This window comes from Fragaria vesca, linkage group LG5, assembly GCF_000184155.1.
Source record: "Fragaria vesca subsp. vesca linkage group LG5, FraVesHawaii_1.0, whole genome shotgun sequence".
In the NCBI taxonomy this organism is placed as follows: domain Eukaryota; kingdom Viridiplantae; phylum Streptophyta; class Magnoliopsida; order Rosales; family Rosaceae; genus Fragaria; species Fragaria vesca.
In genome coordinates this window covers 1,461,322-1,481,337 of record NC_020495.1, presented here as the reverse complement: position 1 = coordinate 1,481,337, position 20,016 = coordinate 1,461,322, and the positions used below count along the sequence as shown (strand labels likewise).

At 38.7% G+C, this 20,016-nt stretch overlaps 4 protein-coding genes and 1 non-coding gene across 5 annotated transcripts; 2 read left to right on the top strand and 3 right to left on the bottom strand.

The window, feature by feature from the left end:
- Positions 1 to 2,616: 2,616 nt before the first annotated feature.
- On the bottom strand, positions 2,617 to 5,013 carry LOC101306626. Its single transcript, XM_004298753.1, has 5 exons — positions 4,616 to 5,013; positions 4,456 to 4,522; positions 4,324 to 4,372; positions 3,760 to 3,804; positions 2,617 to 3,120 (listed from the first exon to the last, which is right to left on the bottom strand). The coding sequence occupies exons 1-5, from the start codon at positions 5,000 to 5,002 to the stop codon at positions 3,054 to 3,056; spliced, it is 615 nt and encodes a 204-aa protein (XP_004298801.1). The 5' UTR covers positions 5,003 to 5,013; the 3' UTR covers positions 2,617 to 3,053.
- A 106-nt stretch (positions 5,014 to 5,119) lies between these two features.
- On the top strand, positions 5,120 to 5,193 carry TRNAI-AAU. Its single transcript has one exon. It is a non-coding gene; the product is annotated as a tRNA-Ile (tRNA).
- A 682-nt stretch (positions 5,194 to 5,875) lies between these two features.
- Positions 5,876 to 6,319, bottom strand: LOC101310805 (egg cell-secreted protein 1.1-like). The gene has a single exon (XM_004300748.1). It carries the CDS (start codon positions 6,317 to 6,319, stop codon positions 5,876 to 5,878), a length of 444 nt encoding a protein of 147 aa, XP_004300796.1.
- A 478-nt stretch (positions 6,320 to 6,797) lies between these two features.
- On the bottom strand, positions 6,798 to 10,099 carry LOC101306331 (tyrosine--tRNA ligase-like). The gene is made up of 10 exons (XM_004298752.1): positions 9,947 to 10,099; positions 9,714 to 9,861; positions 9,308 to 9,597; positions 9,126 to 9,222; positions 8,460 to 8,565; positions 8,280 to 8,362; positions 7,951 to 8,096; positions 7,659 to 7,764; positions 7,263 to 7,322; positions 6,798 to 7,149 (listed from the first exon to the last, which is right to left on the bottom strand). The coding sequence occupies exons 1-10, from the start codon at positions 10,075 to 10,077 to the stop codon at positions 7,129 to 7,131; spliced, it is 1,188 nt and encodes a 395-aa protein (XP_004298800.1). The 5' UTR covers positions 10,078 to 10,099; the 3' UTR covers positions 6,798 to 7,128.
- Positions 10,100 to 11,398: 1,299 nt separating this feature from the next.
- LOC101310521 (kinesin-4-like) lies at positions 11,399 to 19,814 on the top strand. Its single transcript, XM_004300747.1, has 22 exons — positions 11,399 to 11,642; positions 12,493 to 12,669; positions 12,766 to 12,923; positions 13,037 to 13,135; positions 13,334 to 13,565; positions 14,249 to 14,343; positions 14,477 to 14,560; positions 14,701 to 14,778; positions 14,863 to 14,955; positions 15,065 to 15,094; positions 15,458 to 15,799; positions 15,879 to 15,960; positions 16,078 to 16,173; positions 16,256 to 16,435; positions 16,527 to 16,633; positions 16,713 to 16,891; positions 17,072 to 17,236; positions 17,319 to 17,572; positions 17,685 to 17,848; positions 18,533 to 19,119; positions 19,245 to 19,345; positions 19,524 to 19,814. The coding sequence occupies exons 2-22, from the start codon at positions 12,501 to 12,503 to the stop codon at positions 19,586 to 19,588; spliced, it is 3,360 nt and encodes a 1,119-aa protein (XP_004300795.1). The 5' UTR covers positions 11,399 to 11,642; positions 12,493 to 12,500; the 3' UTR covers positions 19,589 to 19,814.
- The last annotated feature ends 202 nt before the right edge of the window (positions 19,815 to 20,016 follow it).

Below are 20,016 nucleotides of genomic sequence, written 5' to 3'. Positions count from 1 at the left end.
GTTTTGAGGGTTTTAAGGTGTCATGACACATTTTGGTCTGTATTTAGCTCCGTCAGTGTTTGTACAAGTAAAAAATGAGAATCGCATGCGAAATGAGAGAGTTAGATTCCGTTAACTAGAAGAAATACATATACAATAAAAATATATATTTGGTATCAAGGATCAACGATGAAATCTTTAATGATATTTTGTTAGGGTTCAACATATCATTGCCATCTTAGTCAAAAATCAAAATACATAATCATAGCTTGAATTTTGACACGTTCGACGCATATCTAGTTTACCATCATTTGCATTTGATATCGTGTTAATATTGATCCTACCGCAGTTAACCTATCAAAGTTCAGTGAGCATATAGTCAAAACTCGACCAAAATTATTTACCAAAAGAATTTTGGAGGCTATACCTTTCAAAAATAAAGAGAGCTCATCATGGCTCAGCAGCCACCCAACAACATTAGCCGACTCGTGAAAAATCAGTCAAATCATCATAAAAGGAAAAAGGCCAAGGAGCAAATGAGGAATAATAATATTGTGGACCCGCGACCCAGTGAAAATCTATTTGGGTTTATGGGGTAGTTAGCTACCTAACAGTCAAGCCATTCCCCGACGGCGGCTGACGAGTCCTTTTCAGTATCGGAGATTTGGAGATCAGCCTGGCCGTGTTTCTGCTGACGTGTTCCGGTTCAGGCCGAAGTCTTCGTTGGCCTCATCGTTATTTGGCTCCGTTATCGGTTGGGATTTTCCCGTTTACCGACATTTTTGACATTTTTGTCAAATTCGTTACTGTGTGCTTCTTGAAAAAGATTCATATTCATTCAACTCATATAAATCACTTAATATTATCCGTTGGGATTTCCCCGCTCACCGACATTTTTGACATTTTTGTCAAATTCGTTATTGTGTACTTCCTTAAAAAGATTTATATTCATTCAACTATTGTAAATCACTTAATAGATACATCTCATTGTCCTGAAACTATAAACTTCGGGTTGGTTTATTACTATGCCAAAATAGTTGATTCAAATGACTTGAATACTATTACAAGAAAAAATGTCATCACAATGCACGATGAGAAGTAAACATATTGGCATGGAGCTTTAGAATTTGGGGACCCTTATATATTGGCTGTACTATTGCAGAAATTGATAGTGTTCTGATGCTGCCAAAGAGTGATTTGAAATAGGCCAATTACCAATAGCACATTATTGTAATATTGTCACCTATTGAACAGTTTGATTGTGAACCTGGATTTTGTTTTGTTCGACATACTTGTCAATGTAAGTTGTTGAATACTTTCGACCTTTGCTCATCAATTTCGCTAAATACAATCAATGCAAGCTTTAGGTTTTCAGTACGTGGTTTTGGATTATTCTAACTGAGAGAGACGTATTAAACTGTGTTTGTGTTCCACGATTATTTTCTGTCTAGAATTCATCTGCGTGATTAATCTATTCACATGATTTAACATTCCAACTAACGAAGATCACACACACGTATATATAGAATATATATAGTTCTTCTAATATCTGCCTATTTGTTGGTTAATACACACAAATAATTCGTTGCCATGAGTCAACGTTAAAATGAATCTTAGGTTTTGTGGATCCGAAGGCTTCAGTTTTGAAGTAGGTAATTTCAGTTTTGTGGATCCGAAGGCTTCAGTTTTGAAGTGGTCTCGATCGTTCTGCAACCCGAGCTATTTTCTCTTAAGACATATATCACTGTTTCTATATAACCACTCAAAATACGGACCTTTTTATTATACATATGTGTGTAACATACATCAAACCGTGAGCCGTTCGATCGTCTTAAATTTTGAATTGTTAAATAATCGGACGGCTCACGACTTAATGTATACCATACAAATGTGTATAACAGCTGAACCCATCCTAATACTTGCATTAGATCCTTTATCATCTGTAACAAAGCCACTGTAGAGCACAAGTACCCACCTCAGGTGATCAGTTTAGAGTTGTACGGTATTACGGTATAGCTGACCATCGTGCAGTTAACAGTCCCGGTTTTTGTTTTGTTTTGTGTTGCAGAAGTCCTGGTTTTTGGAACAAAAGGATTTGGTTTCAGAGTTCATACTCGACACATATTCCTGTCCATTTAGCCTGGCTTGAGGTTATGTCGTCATCACGTACTGTCGGCATAATACAGAATCCTTCCTATACAAGATAGCAATAGCTAGATACATGGATGGTATGTGTACACTCACACTGACTCGTGACATTTCAATCACTCTGGACCCTAACAAGCAGCAAGTGTGATACATGATGATGATGAATTGATGATGCTATACCAGATGTAGTTACAGTCGTAATTACCTGGGCTAGGCAACGGCGTCATGGGCAGAGGTTGAAATACTAACTAGCTAGATTTACATTAGTCGATCAGCTAGTAATATTGCAGAACAAGAACGACTACATCCTTCATCCTTCTGTCAACCACTGAACGAGTATATTTGCTATGTTCTAAACTACATCTCACTCATACTGCAGCTTGAATTGATCATCTAGTTAGTCTTACTTGTAAGTTCATAAAACTTGTCAACTTTCTCTCATCAGCACAAAAACTAAGGACAAACAGAAACAGCTAAGTTACAAAGAGTAAACAAAAGAAGAATCAATTGGCCGACTACGTTCAAACATTATGTATTTACCCCACTAGTGGAAAAAGGGAAGTTCCATATTGTAGTTCCCCTTAGGACATTATAGTTAATAACAGTACAGCAACCAAAGTTCTAGGCAATCAAGGGTAACTGCAACTTTGGAAATATATTCCAAGCAGCTCACAATATACACAAAAATAGCTGTTTGCCACATAAACAACCCCCAAATGCTCTCAACATTCTACACTTACAAGATTGTCCACTGATTGCACTAATTTGGATAACTAGTTCATGAGTGCTCAAGATGTTTCATGAAAATCCAAACATGACCTGATAATGACTATAATTTCCAAGAAACAATCACAAATTAGCAAATATGTTGGACGAAAAGATCACACATCCATAATTGAGATAGTAGCAGGTTGAGCAGATCGGCATCATGGAAGGCGGAGGAGCTTGTTAACTCCGGAGTCTAGAGCATCAACATTTCTTCTCAAGATTTTTCTGGAAGAATGTGGATTAAGGAATCCAGAAACAACAATACCAACATTACAATACAAAAGCATTCTATAACCTAGAGGTATAGCATTCCAGTGGATTCCAAACCCATATTTGTGTTTGCATCCAGGGGTTGGTATTTGGTAACCAACTTTTATCAACTACCAGCAGTTTCTAATCCAATGAGCATACATCTAAACAGAGAAGGATCCATGTATAAGCTAAAGAATTAGCAAGATGGAAGGCCAAAGCATAAGCACACTCATTGATGCAGGAGCATCCAGAAAGTCCTAAATTAGGATATTATCATTTTTTATGTTTTATTATTTTCCTAAATCTTATAGATTCCTATTTTTATTAGGGTTTGCTATTACCTATATATCTAGGGTTTTGGAGTCTTGTAAGTCACCTTTGTTATTTTGAATAAAATTATACATAGAGTTTCTTTGGGACGTTCTGCCCTAGAACTCAATATATCGTTCCTATTTTAATCCTACAGCAAGTATTTCTCTGCTATTGCTTGTTTTCGTTGAGAACTTCCACTCTCAAGTATTTTTACCCCTGATCTAGCCGCAAGACAGAAACTTTCAGTTTCTGCCCTGCATCACTTACAGGTATACAAAGAAAAAAAAACATTAAGGATACAGCTGTAAAGCTAGATTCTCAACGCCCTTCATTTCTTCATTCAATCTGCCAAAAAACAAATACATCTGTTAGATTAATAACACTAAACTACCCTCCCATCTTCCAACATAAACCTAAGACTGCCACCCAATATGTACTGATACTTAATTTCACACAGGCATCCTTTCATCAGTAAATGGAGTCACCACGTTCGCTCAAGAAAGTTCAAAGCTTTCTTAAGAAAGTGCGTCGTGGCCAGTCATCACAAGGATGTCCGTCCACAATGTTACCGGCAAACAGAGTTTTGACAACTTTTACACAACTAACACATACAAAATGCAAAACTTCACAGATGCCATACATCCATTAACAATCAGATATATACCAACACGACATGAACACTACTTGAAAAAATACAGAAACATTGTCGTAGATTCAATTCCGGCAATGCATCAACCATCACATTTCAAAACAAAGTATAACTCTTTCGAAAACCGCAATTAGCACACAAATTTCCAAGCGATATTCTCATCTCCATATCTATTAAATCACAGAAAAAAAGATGATCAGAGCAATCGAAACTACCTGAGACATGAATTTATGTACCGATTCCCCTTCGTGGCGGCATCAAGCACTGCAAATTCAACAATCCAATCAGTCAGCAAAATCAAGCTCAAAACTCATGATAAATAAATGACGAAATCTCCAACCACTCACCGGATTCTTGAAGCCGGCCGGCGGCGTCGCTAAAGCAACTCATGTGATCGACCGAGTTGCTAGTAACCTTCACACAATTCACATCACAGAAATTCAAAATCTGACAGCGATTCAAATCCGAAGCAGATAAAAAATTGAAATCAAAGCAGCGGAGACGAACCTCGGAGAGAGCGAGGCGGAGGGAGGAGAACAGGGAGGTGAAGCTTCCGGCGATGGCGACGGAGTCTCTCTCGACGACTTCGAGAGCTCGGAACAGCTCGGTCTGGTTCAGCGGCGGGTTTGAGTCGGAGCCGTCGGAGTGTGTACGATCGAGTGCGGTATCGGGACACGTGGACGGTGGGTTTGAGTCGGAGCCGTTGGAGTGCGTAGGATCGAGTGCGGTATCGGGACACGTGGACGGCGGGTCTGAGTCGGAGCCGTCGGAGTGCGTAGGATCGAGTGAGGTATCGGGACACGTGGACGGTGGATTTAGGTTCGGGTCGGAGATTGAGGTTTCGGAGGTCACCGGATGCGGCGGCTGAGTTTGTTCTCCTCCGTCTTCCTCCATCGTTTTCCTTCCCGCGGTTCTATGTGTTTTATGTTAAAATCGGTAATATAAACCCAACTGATCGATCAATGTTATTACACTGTGAAAATAAGTAAAATTGGATCACAGGCAGCAACTGGCCTATTAGCTCAGCTGGTTAGAGCGTCGTGCTAATAACGCGAAGGTCGCAGGTTCGAGACCTGCATGGGCCATTTGTTTTTCTATTTTACAATCAAGAGAAAGATTTCGACCATTGTGGAAATTTCGACCGTTTAAAAAATAGATATTTTGATAGAAATATCAAAATTAATAAAATTACGAAAATATTGTCAAATTTATTGATACGATATATATAAGAATTTACATGTATTAACTATATGTGCATATCAGCTGAGTTTTTTTTAAGAGTTATTATTATTCTTTGCCAACCCAGGTTTGAATCTCCACGCGGAAGAGATTATGTTTGTCCAAAACTTTCACCTTTAGGCTGAGTTGAAGACAAATTTAGGCCGAGTTGAAGATAAACTATCGGCAATTTTTTGCAAATTTCGATAATTTCTCGAAATATCGTGATTTATCGAAGATTTCTGACAAAATCTCATGAAATGCTAGGAAACTTTCGGATATGCAAAAAAACGATAATTTTGGCGAAATATCGCCAAATTTATCGGTTTTGCAATCCTTGTTTACAATGACATTTTCTTCTTTTTGCTTTGTAGGTCATTTGGTTTCGTTCAAGCAGCAGTGAAAGAGATCGAGTGGTAAAGTAAAATTATTGTTTCATTCCAATTATAGGCATAACTTGAACCAAACACACCTCAAAACATAACGTGCACGCGTTAGCTACCAATAGTGAACATAGACTGATGAATTCAAATAATTCTCCGAGGAACATCAACTGAGGGTGGCCGGGGACAGTGGAGGCGGAGGAGAATGAAGAGTGGCCCGGGATGGTGGAGGCGGAGGAGAATGAATTTGAGCTTCTTTATCGCAGTAACCTTTGAGTACATCAGTCTCTTGTGTGGTAAACCCCAGCGTGCCAAGCAAGGCAGGCCAACACTGATGCTCTATCGTCCGAATGGCTTCACAGCAGCTATGCCCCAAGTAAACCTCACCATTGAAGAAAAACAAGATAACCTCACCGCTGCACGCATGGATTTGAAGCAAAGCGTCCCAACAGTTTGATGATTCTTCATCGAGATTCAACCTGCTTGCAAGGTTCCGGGGGTTCGAGCCTATTTGCGGGTTGTTCATCAAAGGACGAGAGCTGCTGGCCATGTATGGAATGGACACGGCCAATAGAGCTATGAGGAAGAAGAGCTTGGAAGTGGAAGCCATAGTCTTTATTTCCAAGTAGTGATCGAGTGAGAGAGAGATGGGTGGAGAAACAAGCTGAAGCAAGAGCTTATATAGAGGGAGGAGGCATTTGGTGTTCCATGAAACGTTATGTGCTAGGGTTAGTGAAGAGGCTCGTAGAGAATTTGACGATAATGAATTTGATGATAATGAATCATAAGTAGTGGCAATTGATTAACAATTAGTACATAATAATGACTTACTTCTAACGATTAAGGCTTGTATGATACAACGTTGGAATCATATATACTCTAGTACAGTAGTACTACTCAAAAATTCAAAATCATGAACAAGAGCGGTTCTACTTTTCTGCATCACGAATATGCAAAATTGGAACTGTAGAATTACTAGGGTTTTCTTAGTTCAGAGCCCCTTCAACAGATTCTTGGACTAAAGAATTTGGCAATGACACACAATTTGATTCTCAAGACGAGAAATGTTCGGAAGATACAAAGAATTGAACATCACATATTTTACTATGATTTTCTTTATTCACCATACAAAATGGCCAGAGTTGGAAACTTTCTCTTTGGAAGAAAAGGAGCAGAGTTTGATATATGTGAAATTACGTTAGCAGGTCAATTGTTCACTATATGGAATGAAATCAATTTAAAAACACCAGGATGTCAATATTCTTATCTCTGAGTATAATTTTGCTACAATGTCAATAAACCCTGAACAACAGAAGCTCCAAGATGAGCACAAAGGAAGAATCCCCTATGGGGTCTATTCACCCCATATTTGCGAGAAAGTAGGGGCAAAGGTGAGGAGTCCTAGCTCCATTACTGTCATCACCTGGTGACTCTATAGTTCTGCAAACCAAAAAGGAAACCAGGGTTTAGTTTTCCTCCAAACAACCTGATATCCAGGCAACTTTATGTACCAAGCACATGATATTTTGTACAAAGATAAAACCATATCGTACCTTTACACTTTGTAAGAGCTGTTTGGCAGCTTTGTCATTCTTGAAATGGGATCGTACAGGCTGTATACAGGGAAAACAAAGTAAGCCCTAGCAGAAATAAACAAGAACACTTGTGCAAATTGGGTTTAGGACTTTCACACTTGTGCACACAGACACAGCAGGTCAAGTATATATGTAACAGGGTCAAGTATATATGTAACAGCAAAAGATCTTGATCCTTCAAATGAGGGCATAAACATTTAAACTAAGGAGACTCGGATTTTGTTTCTTATTGTAGCAAGAAGGATCCTATATCATAAATAGTTTCTTCAGAGTGTTGGATGGGAACACCAACAATAATTGCCATTCAGGAGAAAGAAAAAATTGAACGCACATGACATGAACATATGAACTTACCTCCAGTATCCTATTCAATGCTTTTGCCAAAGACGGTTTGAGGTCGCCAGGATGCACCTCACCCTTTGCATAAGCAGCACTCAAAACTTCAAACTTTGTGAAAGTTCTGCGTAGGAGAAATAGAATGTGGCACAAAAAGAACAAGTGTTACCGATGTTCCAGGACTATGAAAGATGAATCAAGACAACAACACTAGGTTTTAATAAATGGCACTCTCAGTAGAATGTGAGGGAGATCAGATTAGGTAGGAGAACTTCAACCAGCATAGAACTGATTAGAGTTTGTGACTTACGTATTTCCACCATTCTTCTCGCTGCGCTCTACTGTAAACTCATCAAACCAAGGGAAAATGAGGTACTGTACGTACTCCAAACAGGGATTGCCTTCAACCGTTCCTGGAGGACAGTAAGCCTTCTTTATCTTTGTGTTCACTTCCGCCTAGGATCAGTCACAACATCACAAATTGAATTATTAAAACTAATCAATTTTAATTGCATAAAATATAACTACCAAGATTTAAACTTAAAATATTTTCACTTCCATTTCATCGGCAACTAGTAGAGGTTCATCTACTCTAACTTGCCTAAACACACAAGTTTATAACCACTAGTACCAACCCACCTCTTCATCTTCCATAAATATCGAGGAGGATAGATCACTTTTCGACATTTTATCCTGTCCTTGCTGTAAACCGGGTAGCATATCTGCAAATCATCATATGAACAAAATGAACAAAAACCATTTCAATACTCTCATAAAAGATTAGCAATGCAATAGGTGTAAATAGAATTAGGAAGTTACGGTGTGACAAAATAATAGGCTTGTTTTTCTTCTTGATGTCGTCACAGTACTCTCGTGCGAGCATATTCACTTTACGTTGATCCATTCCCAGTTGACAGATGTCAGCCTATTTAAGGAAAAACATAAAACATATGATCACCTGTTAGTTAAATTTCAATATAGATATGTTTCTCTTCTTTTTATGTTAGTTAAATCTCAATGTTTTTCTTTTTATGTTATACAAAACATCTGTTAACTGATGAACATCATTTGATGCTAAGACCGGAAATCAGAGTATTTAAATAAAAGGAAGATCAGAAAAATAACAGAATATAATGTATCATATTTAGTCTCCAGGCAGCACGAACATGAAATGATAACATCCTGTGGTGGTTGTGGCATCCCACAAAACACGGAGATCTCAACATATCTCATCAAAACTAAATGTCTTCTTTTTAGTTTTACTATTATGTTTTGTAAAGTGAGTGCACGAACTGAAGTAGCACATACTGAAATATCATCCAATAAGTGGATCTAACATAAGCTTTATACCCTAAAACTAGCATGATTTCTACCTAATCGATGCAATATTTAGAAAATGATGAAGCCAAACCTACATTCACTCTTCAACACAGAGCAATGTCGGAAAAAAAAATCAATATAAATTCAAAAGTTTAAGGTAAGCACCTGCAGGAAGAAAATATCTGCGCATTGCATACATGGGTAGAGGATCTGGGCAGCAGTCAACTCATCTTGATCCGATCGGCCCATAATTTGACTACACCTGAACATCAGAAACACAAGCCATTAATATCGCAACTCACCAAATCCAATACAACATAAATCATACATTCTAATCTTCTAGGTACCTGATAATCCTCGGAAGCTTGTTTTTCCTGGCAATGTCCATCACACGCGGCCAGTACTCATGCGCCCTCTCATTGATCTCCTTCGAAGACCACAAGAACTCAACTTTCCCATCGTCCAGATTCATCCCCACAGACCTCCATATCTCAATGAAGTACTTCCCCACAGTCTCAATCTTCTTCAAATCTCCCCCCATCTTATTGTTCAGCTGCGCAAACCAATCCGCAATCCATATCTTCACTCTACAGCCACAGGAAGTCATCTTGTTCACATTAATCGCCTTCAAAACTCCCTGCACAAAGCCACATTCTCATAAACACACACTCGTTTCGCAATTTCACAATTTCGAATCCATTAACAAATTAAACTATCAATTCGCAAACTAAAACCTCTCCGGAGCTCGATTACCTGAGCGATATGCATCCTACCGGAAGGTTCGAATCCGTCGTAGCAGATCGGCTCGGCCTTGTTCGCCAGCAACTTCTTGAGCTCCTCGTCTTGGACACACTCCTCCGCGATACTCCTCAAGATATCGTACTTCTCAACCAAGCTCAGCCTTCACCGTAAACACAGTTTCGAAGTCAGTTCAAATTAGCAAGAGCAAATGCAGAAGAGGAAGAGAGAAAGCGGCGGAGACTTACGGGACGGATGGAGTAGCGGACGAGCTAGAGGGCTGAGATTCGGCGGCGACCGACGGCGGTTTGACCTCGTCGGAGATCGACATGGATTTGACTTCGTCGGCGGCGAGTTGCTCTGGTGCTTCGGTCGCCATTAGAGAGAATCCAAAACAGGATGTGAAGGCTTTCCAAGCGCGTAAAAAGAGCATTATATATGAGGGTTTCTAGGGTTATGCGCAATCGGACGACGCCGTTTACTTTATTACGTCAAGATGCTCTATCCATGATGAATTTGTATAGATTTGGCCTATACTGCTTGGGCCTATTGGGCCTGCCAATGTACCAAAAATTATACACATCCGATATAGAACGAGAAAGAGATTCATTCCGCAACAATTCCAAGGGTTTGACTTACAAAATATGAATGAACGTAATTAGAGAGACGATTGGAGGGCTTCGATCATTTCCTCTTCTACGCTCAAGTCAGGGTTCATTAAGTAAGCACATGAGGAGGGAAGAATGGGAAATAGTCTCCTACATGATTGTGAGGTGCGGAGCTCTTGGGCGCAGCTTGGCGACAGTCGAAGACAGGTGCATTCGTCTAGGGACATGTATTTGTGTGTTCACGTGTATGGTCCGAAGGTGCGCATCCACACATGGATGTGAAACACGTGTGCCTGAGCGTAAGTGGCACGTTCAGCAATGGTTCTATTGCTGAGTTTTCTAGTAGTTAGTTTGTTTAATCTTTCTTGTATCAATCGGTGGAAATCTATGAGAGAATGTTGATGACGCGGTAGTGCCAAGGATGGAACATTGTATTTGATCAAATAAGACGATGTGAGTATTGAAGATTAGAGTACTGAAATTGACCAACTAAAATGACGAGACTATAGTCAAATTTCGAATAATTCGAACAAAATTTATCATCAATAATAAACCAATAATCTGAGCAAACTATCAAAATTATGAGTTATTACAAATCAAACTACCTTATGAGTTAAATATAACTAAAACACGATCAGATTGACACTCCGTTTCAACGTCACCCTAGTCTTCTTCACAAGACTGTTACAACGACCATGAGTCAAGAATTAAATTCCAAAAGACTATGAAAAGGAAGAACCATTGCCCTCGTCATGCGCTGAGCTACTGACGTCACAGCCTGTCTCCCTCCACGCGCTGGCACGGACGCGTGAGGTCAGACGGTTTCTCCCCCATTTTAAAACTAACAAAAAGAGTCCACACTGTATTGGTTGGCCGGAGAGGCCTAAATTTGGAATTATCAAAATTCAAAATCCGAAAGGCAAAACAACAAAGACAAAAATAACAAGGCGGGAACTACACTCCGAAACCAGCGGAAGGACCCCAATCCGTAAATACCTAAAACTTCAAGCCCCTATTTGCAAAACCAAAATAACAAAAGAAAACCAAAACCCACTCCCTAAATTCCCAACTAACATCAAATCTTTCCTCCTCACTCTCCCTATTTTCGAACCCTCACAGATTTTCGGACAAAAAAAAAAACCGAAACTCCATCCAAAAATTTAATTTAAATATTTAATCTTGGTTGTTGATATTTTTGGTTAAAAAAACAGATCGGTGCTGAAAATTCCGGCATTTGGTTATCTTCTCCGGCATTTATAACCTCCGGAGGAATTTCGATTCCTCCGGCCAACCAACTCCGAACCGCGCTGCGTCTGTGATAGGTGTGCTGATTCAGGTTCGTAATTCTTCTTCGCCGCATTTTGCTGATAAAGTTAGGGTTTATGTTCGCCGATCTGGTTGCGGATTTGCTTTTCTACGTTTCGGTGTTTTTGAATTGGCAATGCAGCTTGGAATTGTTTGAGATAGGAAAATTTCGGAGGATTTGAGCTGCTAGGTTTGGATTTTGTGTTGATTTAATTTAGGTCTGTGAAGATTGAGGCTCGGAGGTTAGGTAAGGTGAGAAATAGAGAGTAGAGAATTGTATGAAGTTTTTGAGTTTGGTAGAAATGTAGAAAAGTGTGAGTTGTTGTTAGATTAAGTGTATTTGAAGAAAAGGATATGAGATTTGCTTTCGCTCTTTTTGTATTTTATTTTAATTTACGAAGCTAAGAGTCGATTCTGAGGTGGAGTTGAATCCGATTGCAGTGAGATTTAGCTGAAATGTGTTTATAAATGGTAATGAAGTAATGTTGCCGAGGACGAGAATGAAATGAGTAATTGAGTAGTTACTGTATTGGCTGTGTACGGTGGCAGTTAATAGATGGCTGAATTGGTAGTTGGTATAAGCGTTGGTTCGATATGGATTAAATGCTTCGATTACTTTAGTTAGAATGCCAATGCTGCAATGTGTATGATGGCATGAAGTTACGAGCTAGTGGAAAAGCAAGTTTGGCGTGATGTACATCATAGGCGTGCGGCAAGCCTGCATGTTATCTCTTAATAAGGAACTTCCTTACTGTGTTATTTCTTCAGTCTTGCAGTTTTTGTTCCTTATGCAGTAGGTAGACTTATTGACGGATGTATATTCGTTTTGTTCTTATAGTTCTGTGTCTGGAGTTGATAATAAAACCAAGGTGTTCCTACAGATTTTATCATGAGCATCCAGTCAGAGTTACACAGAAATGGAAACAGGGGATCAGAGCTGCAAAATGATGAAAATGGAGGGTCAGAATCACAGAAAAATGTAATTGGGAGGTCCGAAATCTCAAATGGGACTTCTAGTAAAGATGGTAACCTTGTGGAGAGCTCCAGCGGCATTGATGGTATTACTCTTTCCCTCTCTCTGGAGTATCTTGCTACTGTTTCCATTTCGCGACCCTACTTCTCTATGATTTATTTTTAAACTTTATTTTGCTTAGGTACCGAGATATTAGCTCTGGTGGAATGGTTGAATTATATCGTTCCTTATTTAAGATTGCCGAAGGATGCTTCTGAGGAGGAAATTAGAGGCTGCTTAATTGATGGCACTGTTTTATGCAGAATCTTAAATAAGCTGTGTCCTGGTTCAGTTGAAATGGTAGGAATGTTTGTTTTTCTTTGGCTTGTAAACATGCTGTTGAATAATGTTTTACTGTTATATGATTGTCAAAATATTTTCATGGTCTTATATGGTTTTTATCCTCCATTTAGGGAGGGAGTTCAGAGCCTGGTTTTGCAAATGTCAAAAGGTTTCTGGTGTCTGTGGAGGAGTTGGGATTCCCTCCATTTGAGCTTTTGGACCTAGAGCAGGTATTTTATCTGATATTTCTTTGACTATTTTTCTTTTCCTCTTTATCTTAGGCATCCTGTCATTGGTTATTTCTGTCTAAATTCATGAAGCTCATATAACCTGGTATCAGTGTGTAATATCAATATACGGTGCCATTGGCCAGTACCAGTGTAATATCAGCATCTCTCAATCAATTGATGGTTTGAGATCATGTGCAGGGATCTTTGGTGCCAGTTATGCGGTGCCTTAGTGCACTCAAAGCTTCATTTGATTTTGGTTTTTGGGGAGAAAACACTAAAAATGAAACAAAGACAAGAGAGGAGTTGTTGGAGACAGAATACTTGAGGAAAATTGATCGTAATCAATCATTCTCGAGACGTGGACAACAGGCTACTCAAAATAGAGAAGAGGCACAAGGAAATTCATATGACTCAACTTCTGATGTGACAAGTAAGAGTTTATAGACTTGTATGAACACTATATTGATGAATTTTATAAGTCATATTTACAAATTTATCTTATGATCATTCAAGATTTTTTGTGATCCTGTAGCTAGTATGTGTCATATACAAGCATCAATTATTTACTTATGCAGTCTTAGGAGTGATCTTATTAAAGATTTAGGCAATTTTTTTCAGCTTTGCTTGATCAAGAAGAGCTTATGTAGGATAATTATATCGTCAGGGGTTTAGCAGTATTGACCCTGATGCTGGGTCTGTGCTCATATCATATACTGCACGTAAGACATTATACCCTGTGCAATACTGCTTAAGTGCCTAGTTGGAGGAATTCAGGAGTTACTGTGTTAGGCTTGTAAGATTATTGACTAGCTAGTGGTTTGACTGCATTTGTTTGGGATATTGTTATCAGTACTTGAGTTTAAGAAAATTTGTAAGGCTAGTCTAATGTAGAGAGTGAAATGATGATGAGTTCAAACACTTCTTTTCATTCAGCATGCCACACCAAACTAATTGGGGAAATAAATTATTCAGGGCATGAGTTGATAACGGAATTCAGTAAACAGGGGACCTGATTTTCTTTGAGCCTCAATATTTGTTCATGTTATTCTCACATACAACTTGTTGATATGTTAAAACATTAACTTTTGTTTTCTTTCCCGACTCTGTCCTTAGTTCCAGCAGCTCTTCTAGAACAATTGAAGCAGGGGACTAATGTTGATCTCTTTGATATCAAGATTTTGGAATCAATCAAAACAACCAGTTTAGATGTAAGTGATTCACTTTCCCAGTTTGGAACCTTTCTGTTTCTTGTTTATAAGCTTGTTAGAGTTACCTTAAGGTAAAAGTTCTTGCACAAGTTAGTCACTTTATATCTTTTGATCAAGCTATTCTTTACCACAGAATGCATCTAGTCGAGCACTTTTCACTGTTGGGAACAAGATTCTGGAGGACAGCACTGAGAGGAATAACGGGGATGTACCTCAAGTATGGCAGTAACAGGATACATGGATGCCGCTGAGTTAAAGCATTCATGGATTCATGTGCACTTATAGTTTAATTCGTTGTTATCTTCAATACATTTTATATTGCATCTTCTAACTTTCTTTTTTAACAAATTTTCTCAGCATCTGGCGTATCTTTTGAGAAAAGTCCTGCAAGTGATTGAACAACGGTTTGCAAATCAAACAGTGAACTTAAGAATTGTAATTTGTTTGCCCGTCTCTTTTCCTATGAGAATATTATATTCTACCCCTTAGTATTGAAGTGCTTCTGTTGGATGCTTGTAGCAAAACAATATGTACAAGTCCCGCGAGGAGAAGTATCAAATGAAGATGAAAGTACTTGAAACTCTTGCATCAGGGACCAGTGAAGAAATTCAGGTGAACCCAGCACCATGTTTGACTATTATCCTCATAAAGTTACAATCAAATGATTCATATTATGCTAATTGGTCTTCCTTGTTTTTTTTTGTCCTCCGTCGTCCTATAGGTTGTTCTGAACCAGCTTAAGCAGATAAAGGTGAAGTTTTGATCTCTTATTCTTATCTTGAAATTGCTAATAAAAAAAAACCTTTTATGTCTGATTCTTGATTTCAATGACCTTTTGATTCCTGGCATGCTCTTCATGATGCATTCTCTTTACCTCATCTTATCTACTTTAAGTTAATGTCTCCTTCATTCCCAAAAAGTATTGTCTTTTACTTTGTCATTAACATGATGGAGCTGCATGGCTTGTGAACCATGCATGTGTTTGTTTTGTGGAATCATTGTTAAGGATGTAATCTGCTATTTCCATGTTTAAATTAGTGTGCATTTTATGAATCTTGAAACTTTACTTGTGCCTGTAAGTTATTGCTTAAATGAGAATCATTGGTACTTGCAGATCGAGCAGTTCAATATAGAGGAGAAGCAGAAAATCGAGGAGCAGGATGTACTGAGATTAAAGGAAGAGAAGGATCAGATGGGTTTGGAGATTTCCACATTAAAACAAGAACTGCAAAAAGCTAAAAGCACACATGAAAGCCACTGCCTGCAGTTAGAGGCAAATGCAAAAGAAGCTAAGCTTGAATTGGAAAGGAAGTTGAAAGAACTTGAGTGCATGCTAACAAGTTCAAAGAAGAATGAGAAAGAACTGGAGGCATCTTTAGAATCTGTATCAGGGAAATGGAAACAAAAAGAAGGGTCTTACCAAAGTTTTGTTAATTATCAAGTTGGAGCTTTGAAGGTGTGCCATAATTGCCTTTATCTTAATCTCTTAGTCTGTTGGTGTTGATTTTATAGCATGATATTTTGATGGTCTATAGGAACTAAGTGCTGCTTTGGAATCTACAAGACGTGAAATCATGACCGCAAAACAAAATTACTCTGGAGAATTCAATTGCATGGGTAAGATTGATGTTAACAATCTATAACTCGTGGTCTATTGGAACTTCATGTTTTTTGTTTTTGTTTTGATGAGGGTTGGGCATCTTTTCACTAACTATGCTTTTGTAACTCCAATAGGATCGAAGCTTAAAGGATTAGCAGATGCGGCTGAAAAGTACCATGTAGTTCTGGCTGAGAATCGAAAGCTGTACAATGAGGTTCAGGATTTGAAAGGTACATAGTCAAATATACATGATATAGCCATACTTGGATTCCAATGCACCTTAACTGATTATGATACTTTCTTGTCTTCAAGGTAATATCAGAGTTTACTGTCGAATAAGGCCATTCCTTCCTGGGCAAAGCCAGAAGCAGAGCACCATAGAGTATGTTGGTGAAAATGGTGATTTGGTGATTGCAAATCCCTCAAAACCAAGAAAAGACAGCCGCAAGCTTTTTAAATTTAATAAAGTTTTTGGTCCTGCTGCTACACAAGGTACCTATTACCTGATATTATCTAATGAACATTGTTGCCATTGCTGATGTATGCTGTCTAACAAGTTATTTATCTTGATATATGTAAACAGAGGAGGTATTTGTGGACACCCAACCATTGATTCGTTCTGTCCTTGATGGATACAGTGTCTGTATATTTGCTTATGGTCAAACTGGTTCAGGGAAGACCTACACAATGGTATGAAATTCCTGTACTTCTCAAATCAACCCCACATCATGTTACTTGTGTCTTACCATTTTTTTTTTGTTACCTTTAGAGTGGGCCCAGTGTATCATCAACAGAGGAATGGGGTGTCAACTATCGAGCCCTGAATGACCTTTTCCAAATATCTCAGAGCAGGAAAAGCTCTGTAGAATATGAAATTGGTGTTCAAATGGTTGAGATATACAATGAACAAGTACTTGATTTACTCTCAAGTGACAGTTCTCGAAAAAGATATCCTTTAGTTCATGGATTTCTTTTGCATCTGAATGTTGTTTTTATGGTTCAGTGTCAAGTCAGTAGTAGCAATTTTGTTGTTTAAACTTTGTTCATCTTTATGCTTCCTTAGTGATGATATTGATCCTTGCCTTTCTATGTGGTATCGAAACTTTTTTTTTTCCTTAACTTGCACACACTTGGGATCTGGAATTCTACCCAACCAAATGGGTTAGCTGTCCCTGATGCAAGCATGCATCTTGTTAACTCAACCGCAGATGTCCTAGAGTTGATGCATATTGGCTTGGCAAATAGGTCAGTCGGCGCTACTGCCCTAAATGAAAGAAGTAGCAGATCTCACAGGTTGGATTTTCTGTAAAAACTCTGCTCATCAATTTTTTATGTGTGTCTTTCAAGCTGTGTTTCATAATCAATCTTGGTGCAGTGTTCTGACTGTTCATGTTCGTGGCGTGGACTTGAAGACCGACACTGCTCTTCGCGGTAGCCTACATTTAGTGGATCTTGCTGGCAGTGAACGAGTGGATCGCTCTGAAGCTACTGGAGATAGGCTGAGGGAGGCACAACATATTAACAAATCATTGTCAGCCCTTGGAGATGTTATCTTTGCTCTTGCGCAAAAGAATCCACATGTTCCATATAGAAATAGCAAATTAACTCAAGTGCTCCAGAGTTCCTTAGGTATTTGTCCAGCTGTTTACATTTGTGCTAACAAATCCATTTCAAGTTCCATTCCATAACTCTCTATCTTCCATAGATAAATGGTTTATTTATTGCTTGTCTATACCTGTAGGGGGTCAAGCAAAGACGCTCATGTTTGTCCAGCTTAATCCTGATGCTCAATCATTCTCTGAAACTATAAGTACGCTGAAGTTTGCAGAGAGGGTTTCTGGCGTCGAATTAGGTGCTGCAAAAAGCAATAAGGAAGGAAGATATGTCAGAGAGCTTATGGAACAGGTACTGATTTATCTGTTTGAACGTGTCCTCTATATAATTCAGTCCTGCCTTTTTAAATCAAATTCTGATAATGTGGCATTTCTTCTTAGAAGTAGATTATACTCTTATATAACCAGTCAAGATCCGGGGGGTGGGGCTGAGCCCAGGTACTATTTGCGGGAAAAAAGGAAAATACCACCCATGTTTCCTACCACCTTTCAGTGTAGCAATTTCATCAAGTAGTCCCATTTACAATTTTTGGCTCTGCCTTTGCACTACTGCTATTTATTTGTATCCTATGGGATGATTGTGTTGCCAACTGCATGCTATTACTTGTCTCTATTAGAATTATACATATGCTGCAGTCAGCAATTGATGAGTCTATAGGAGTTCCTTTGGAGTGAAGTGTTTTTGGGTTTACCCTTCAAATTCTTGCTGAGTAGACCACGTTAATGTTATGCTAACTGGGCATGCGATCATGCTGGTTGATATCTCCTTTAGTTTGGTAATTAACTACTTAGTACTTACCGATTAGTTACAGCATGAACTATGCCTCATTTCAGCACATTCTTTTCCCTACCATAGTTGACACCATAGTTGACAAATTTGGCATCCAGAAGTTGGGATATATATATATATATATACAGGCCGGATATATATATATATATTTAATCTGTTTGTCTAATCATCTGTTAACTCTTGCAGGTGGCATCGCTCAAAGAGACGGTTGCCAAGAAAGATGAGGAGATTGATAGACTGAAGAGCAATAGTAATGGGGTATACCGTGGTATGAGTGCACTAAGATCTGCGTCTTCCTCTCCGAGAAGATACTCGATTGGGAGCCCTCGACATTCGATTGGGAGTCCTCGACAGAAAAAAGCCTCAAGCCTAGTTGATAAAGTGGGTCCTTATAGGGACAGTTTCTCAGAGGCGGCGGATGATAAGCATTCTGAAGTTGGTTCTCAGCTGTCAATGGATGACTTTAGACATCATAAGCAAGATTCACAGACGTCAAAGCTTGGAGGCGATACAAGTCCAAATTTTAATGAAGACTTTGAGCTCTTGGGCTTTGGTGATGAAGACGCTGGGGAGAGATTGAGCGACATATCTGATGGTGGTCTATCAATGGGAACAGAAACCGATGGTTCACTATCCAGTTCTGCCGTGGAGTTTACCCTTTTTCCTGAAGTTACAAAACCAACAGAAAGCAGAACAACTGAAATTTCAGTAGCCAAGACAACTCAAGCTCAGAATGCTCTAGGCGAGAAGACACCATCCCATCCGAGTGTAAGGTGGGTTTCTCAATCTCATTTCATTTTATGCTAATAATGACATTTTTTTTTTGGACTTTTCTCGTAATTAAGCTCCCTGAGATCCTATGAATCTAATGTTACTTTTAAATGAATTTGATTTCAAGGTTTGCGCCAATATCTAAACTTCCAAAGCCAACACCCAAGTTTGTGGAAACAAAAGTTACTCGTTCATCACTGGTTAAAAGCTCGTCAAAGGTTTTGCCAAGTAAGTATCAATTTGAATCCTCCTCTATCTTGTATACAACTTTAGAGTTGCAGTGATTGATCTACTTTTACCACTGAAGCTCTAATTCAAGGAATCTTACTCTTTTCCTTACGTTGATGCCACTCACTTTCTAGTTTCTACTCATTTTCTGGTGTTTCCTTTGTAAAATTCTTGTCAGGTCCTAGGAAATCCATTGCTGGAAGCAGCACTTCGTCGCTGAAGTCTGGCAAACGATGGCATTAAGCATTTCAGACAGCAATAGAGTTTGTTACATAATTGGCATTGTTGTTAGAAACTCACTGTATTGTACTGTGTTCATAATTGTGCTGTGCTTCCTTCTAGGCTCTGTTGGTAGTTTCTAGTTGTCTTTATACTGAAATGACAAGTGGAGACTTCAAACATCAAAACCACCTTGTAATATATGTACTATTATCATAGTACAACTTCTAGGTTTCAGATCTCTCTCTTCGCTCATCCTTGCAATTTTCCCTTTTTGTTTAACAGGTTTGGATTGCACTGAGATTAAGATTTGCTCAAAAGAGACGAAACTTGAAACACAAATGATGCTATTGTGCATCATTATGTCATTTATACATGTATATATACACAGCTCTTCTTCTCAATATTTACAAAGATTTTTTTTGACAAACTTCAACCTTGATTAATAACTC

Coding starts and splice junctions, on each gene's coding strand:
- LOC101306626 (XM_004298753.1), bottom strand. CDS start 5,002: ATGGAGGAAGACGGAGGAGAACAAACTCAGCCGCCGCATCCGGTGACC. Junction 4,523..4,615: donor TCCGCCTCGCTCTCTCCGAG/GTTCGTCTCCGC, acceptor AATTGTGTGAAG/GTTACTAGCAACTCGGTCGA. Junction 3,121..3,759: donor GAGAATCTAGCTTTACAGCT/GTATCCTTAATG, acceptor ACATTCTTCCAG/AAAAATCTTGAGAAGAAATG.
- LOC101310805 (XM_004300748.1), bottom strand. CDS start 6,319: ATGGCTTCCACTTCCAAGCTCTTCTTCCTCATAGCTCTATTGGCCGTG.
- LOC101306331 (XM_004298752.1), bottom strand. CDS start 10,077: ATGGCGACCGAAGCACCAGAGCAACTCGCCGCCGACGAAGTCAAATCC. Junction 8,097..8,279: donor TATTTATGGAAGATGAAGAG/GTGGGTTGGTAC, acceptor GACTGATCCTAG/GCGGAAGTGAACACAAAGAT. Junction 7,765..7,950: donor GAGAAGAATGGTGGAAATAC/GTAAGTCACAAA, acceptor TCTCCTACGCAG/AACTTTCACAAAGTTTGAAG.
- LOC101310521 (XM_004300747.1), top strand. CDS start 12,501: ATGAGCATCCAGTCAGAGTTACACAGAAATGGAAACAGGGGATCAGAG. Junction 15,800..15,878: donor ATCAAGTTGGAGCTTTGAAG/GTGTGCCATAAT, acceptor GATGGTCTATAG/GAACTAAGTGCTGCTTTGGA. Junction 16,436..16,526: donor TGGTCCTGCTGCTACACAAG/GTACCTATTACC, acceptor ATATGTAAACAG/AGGAGGTATTTGTGGACACC.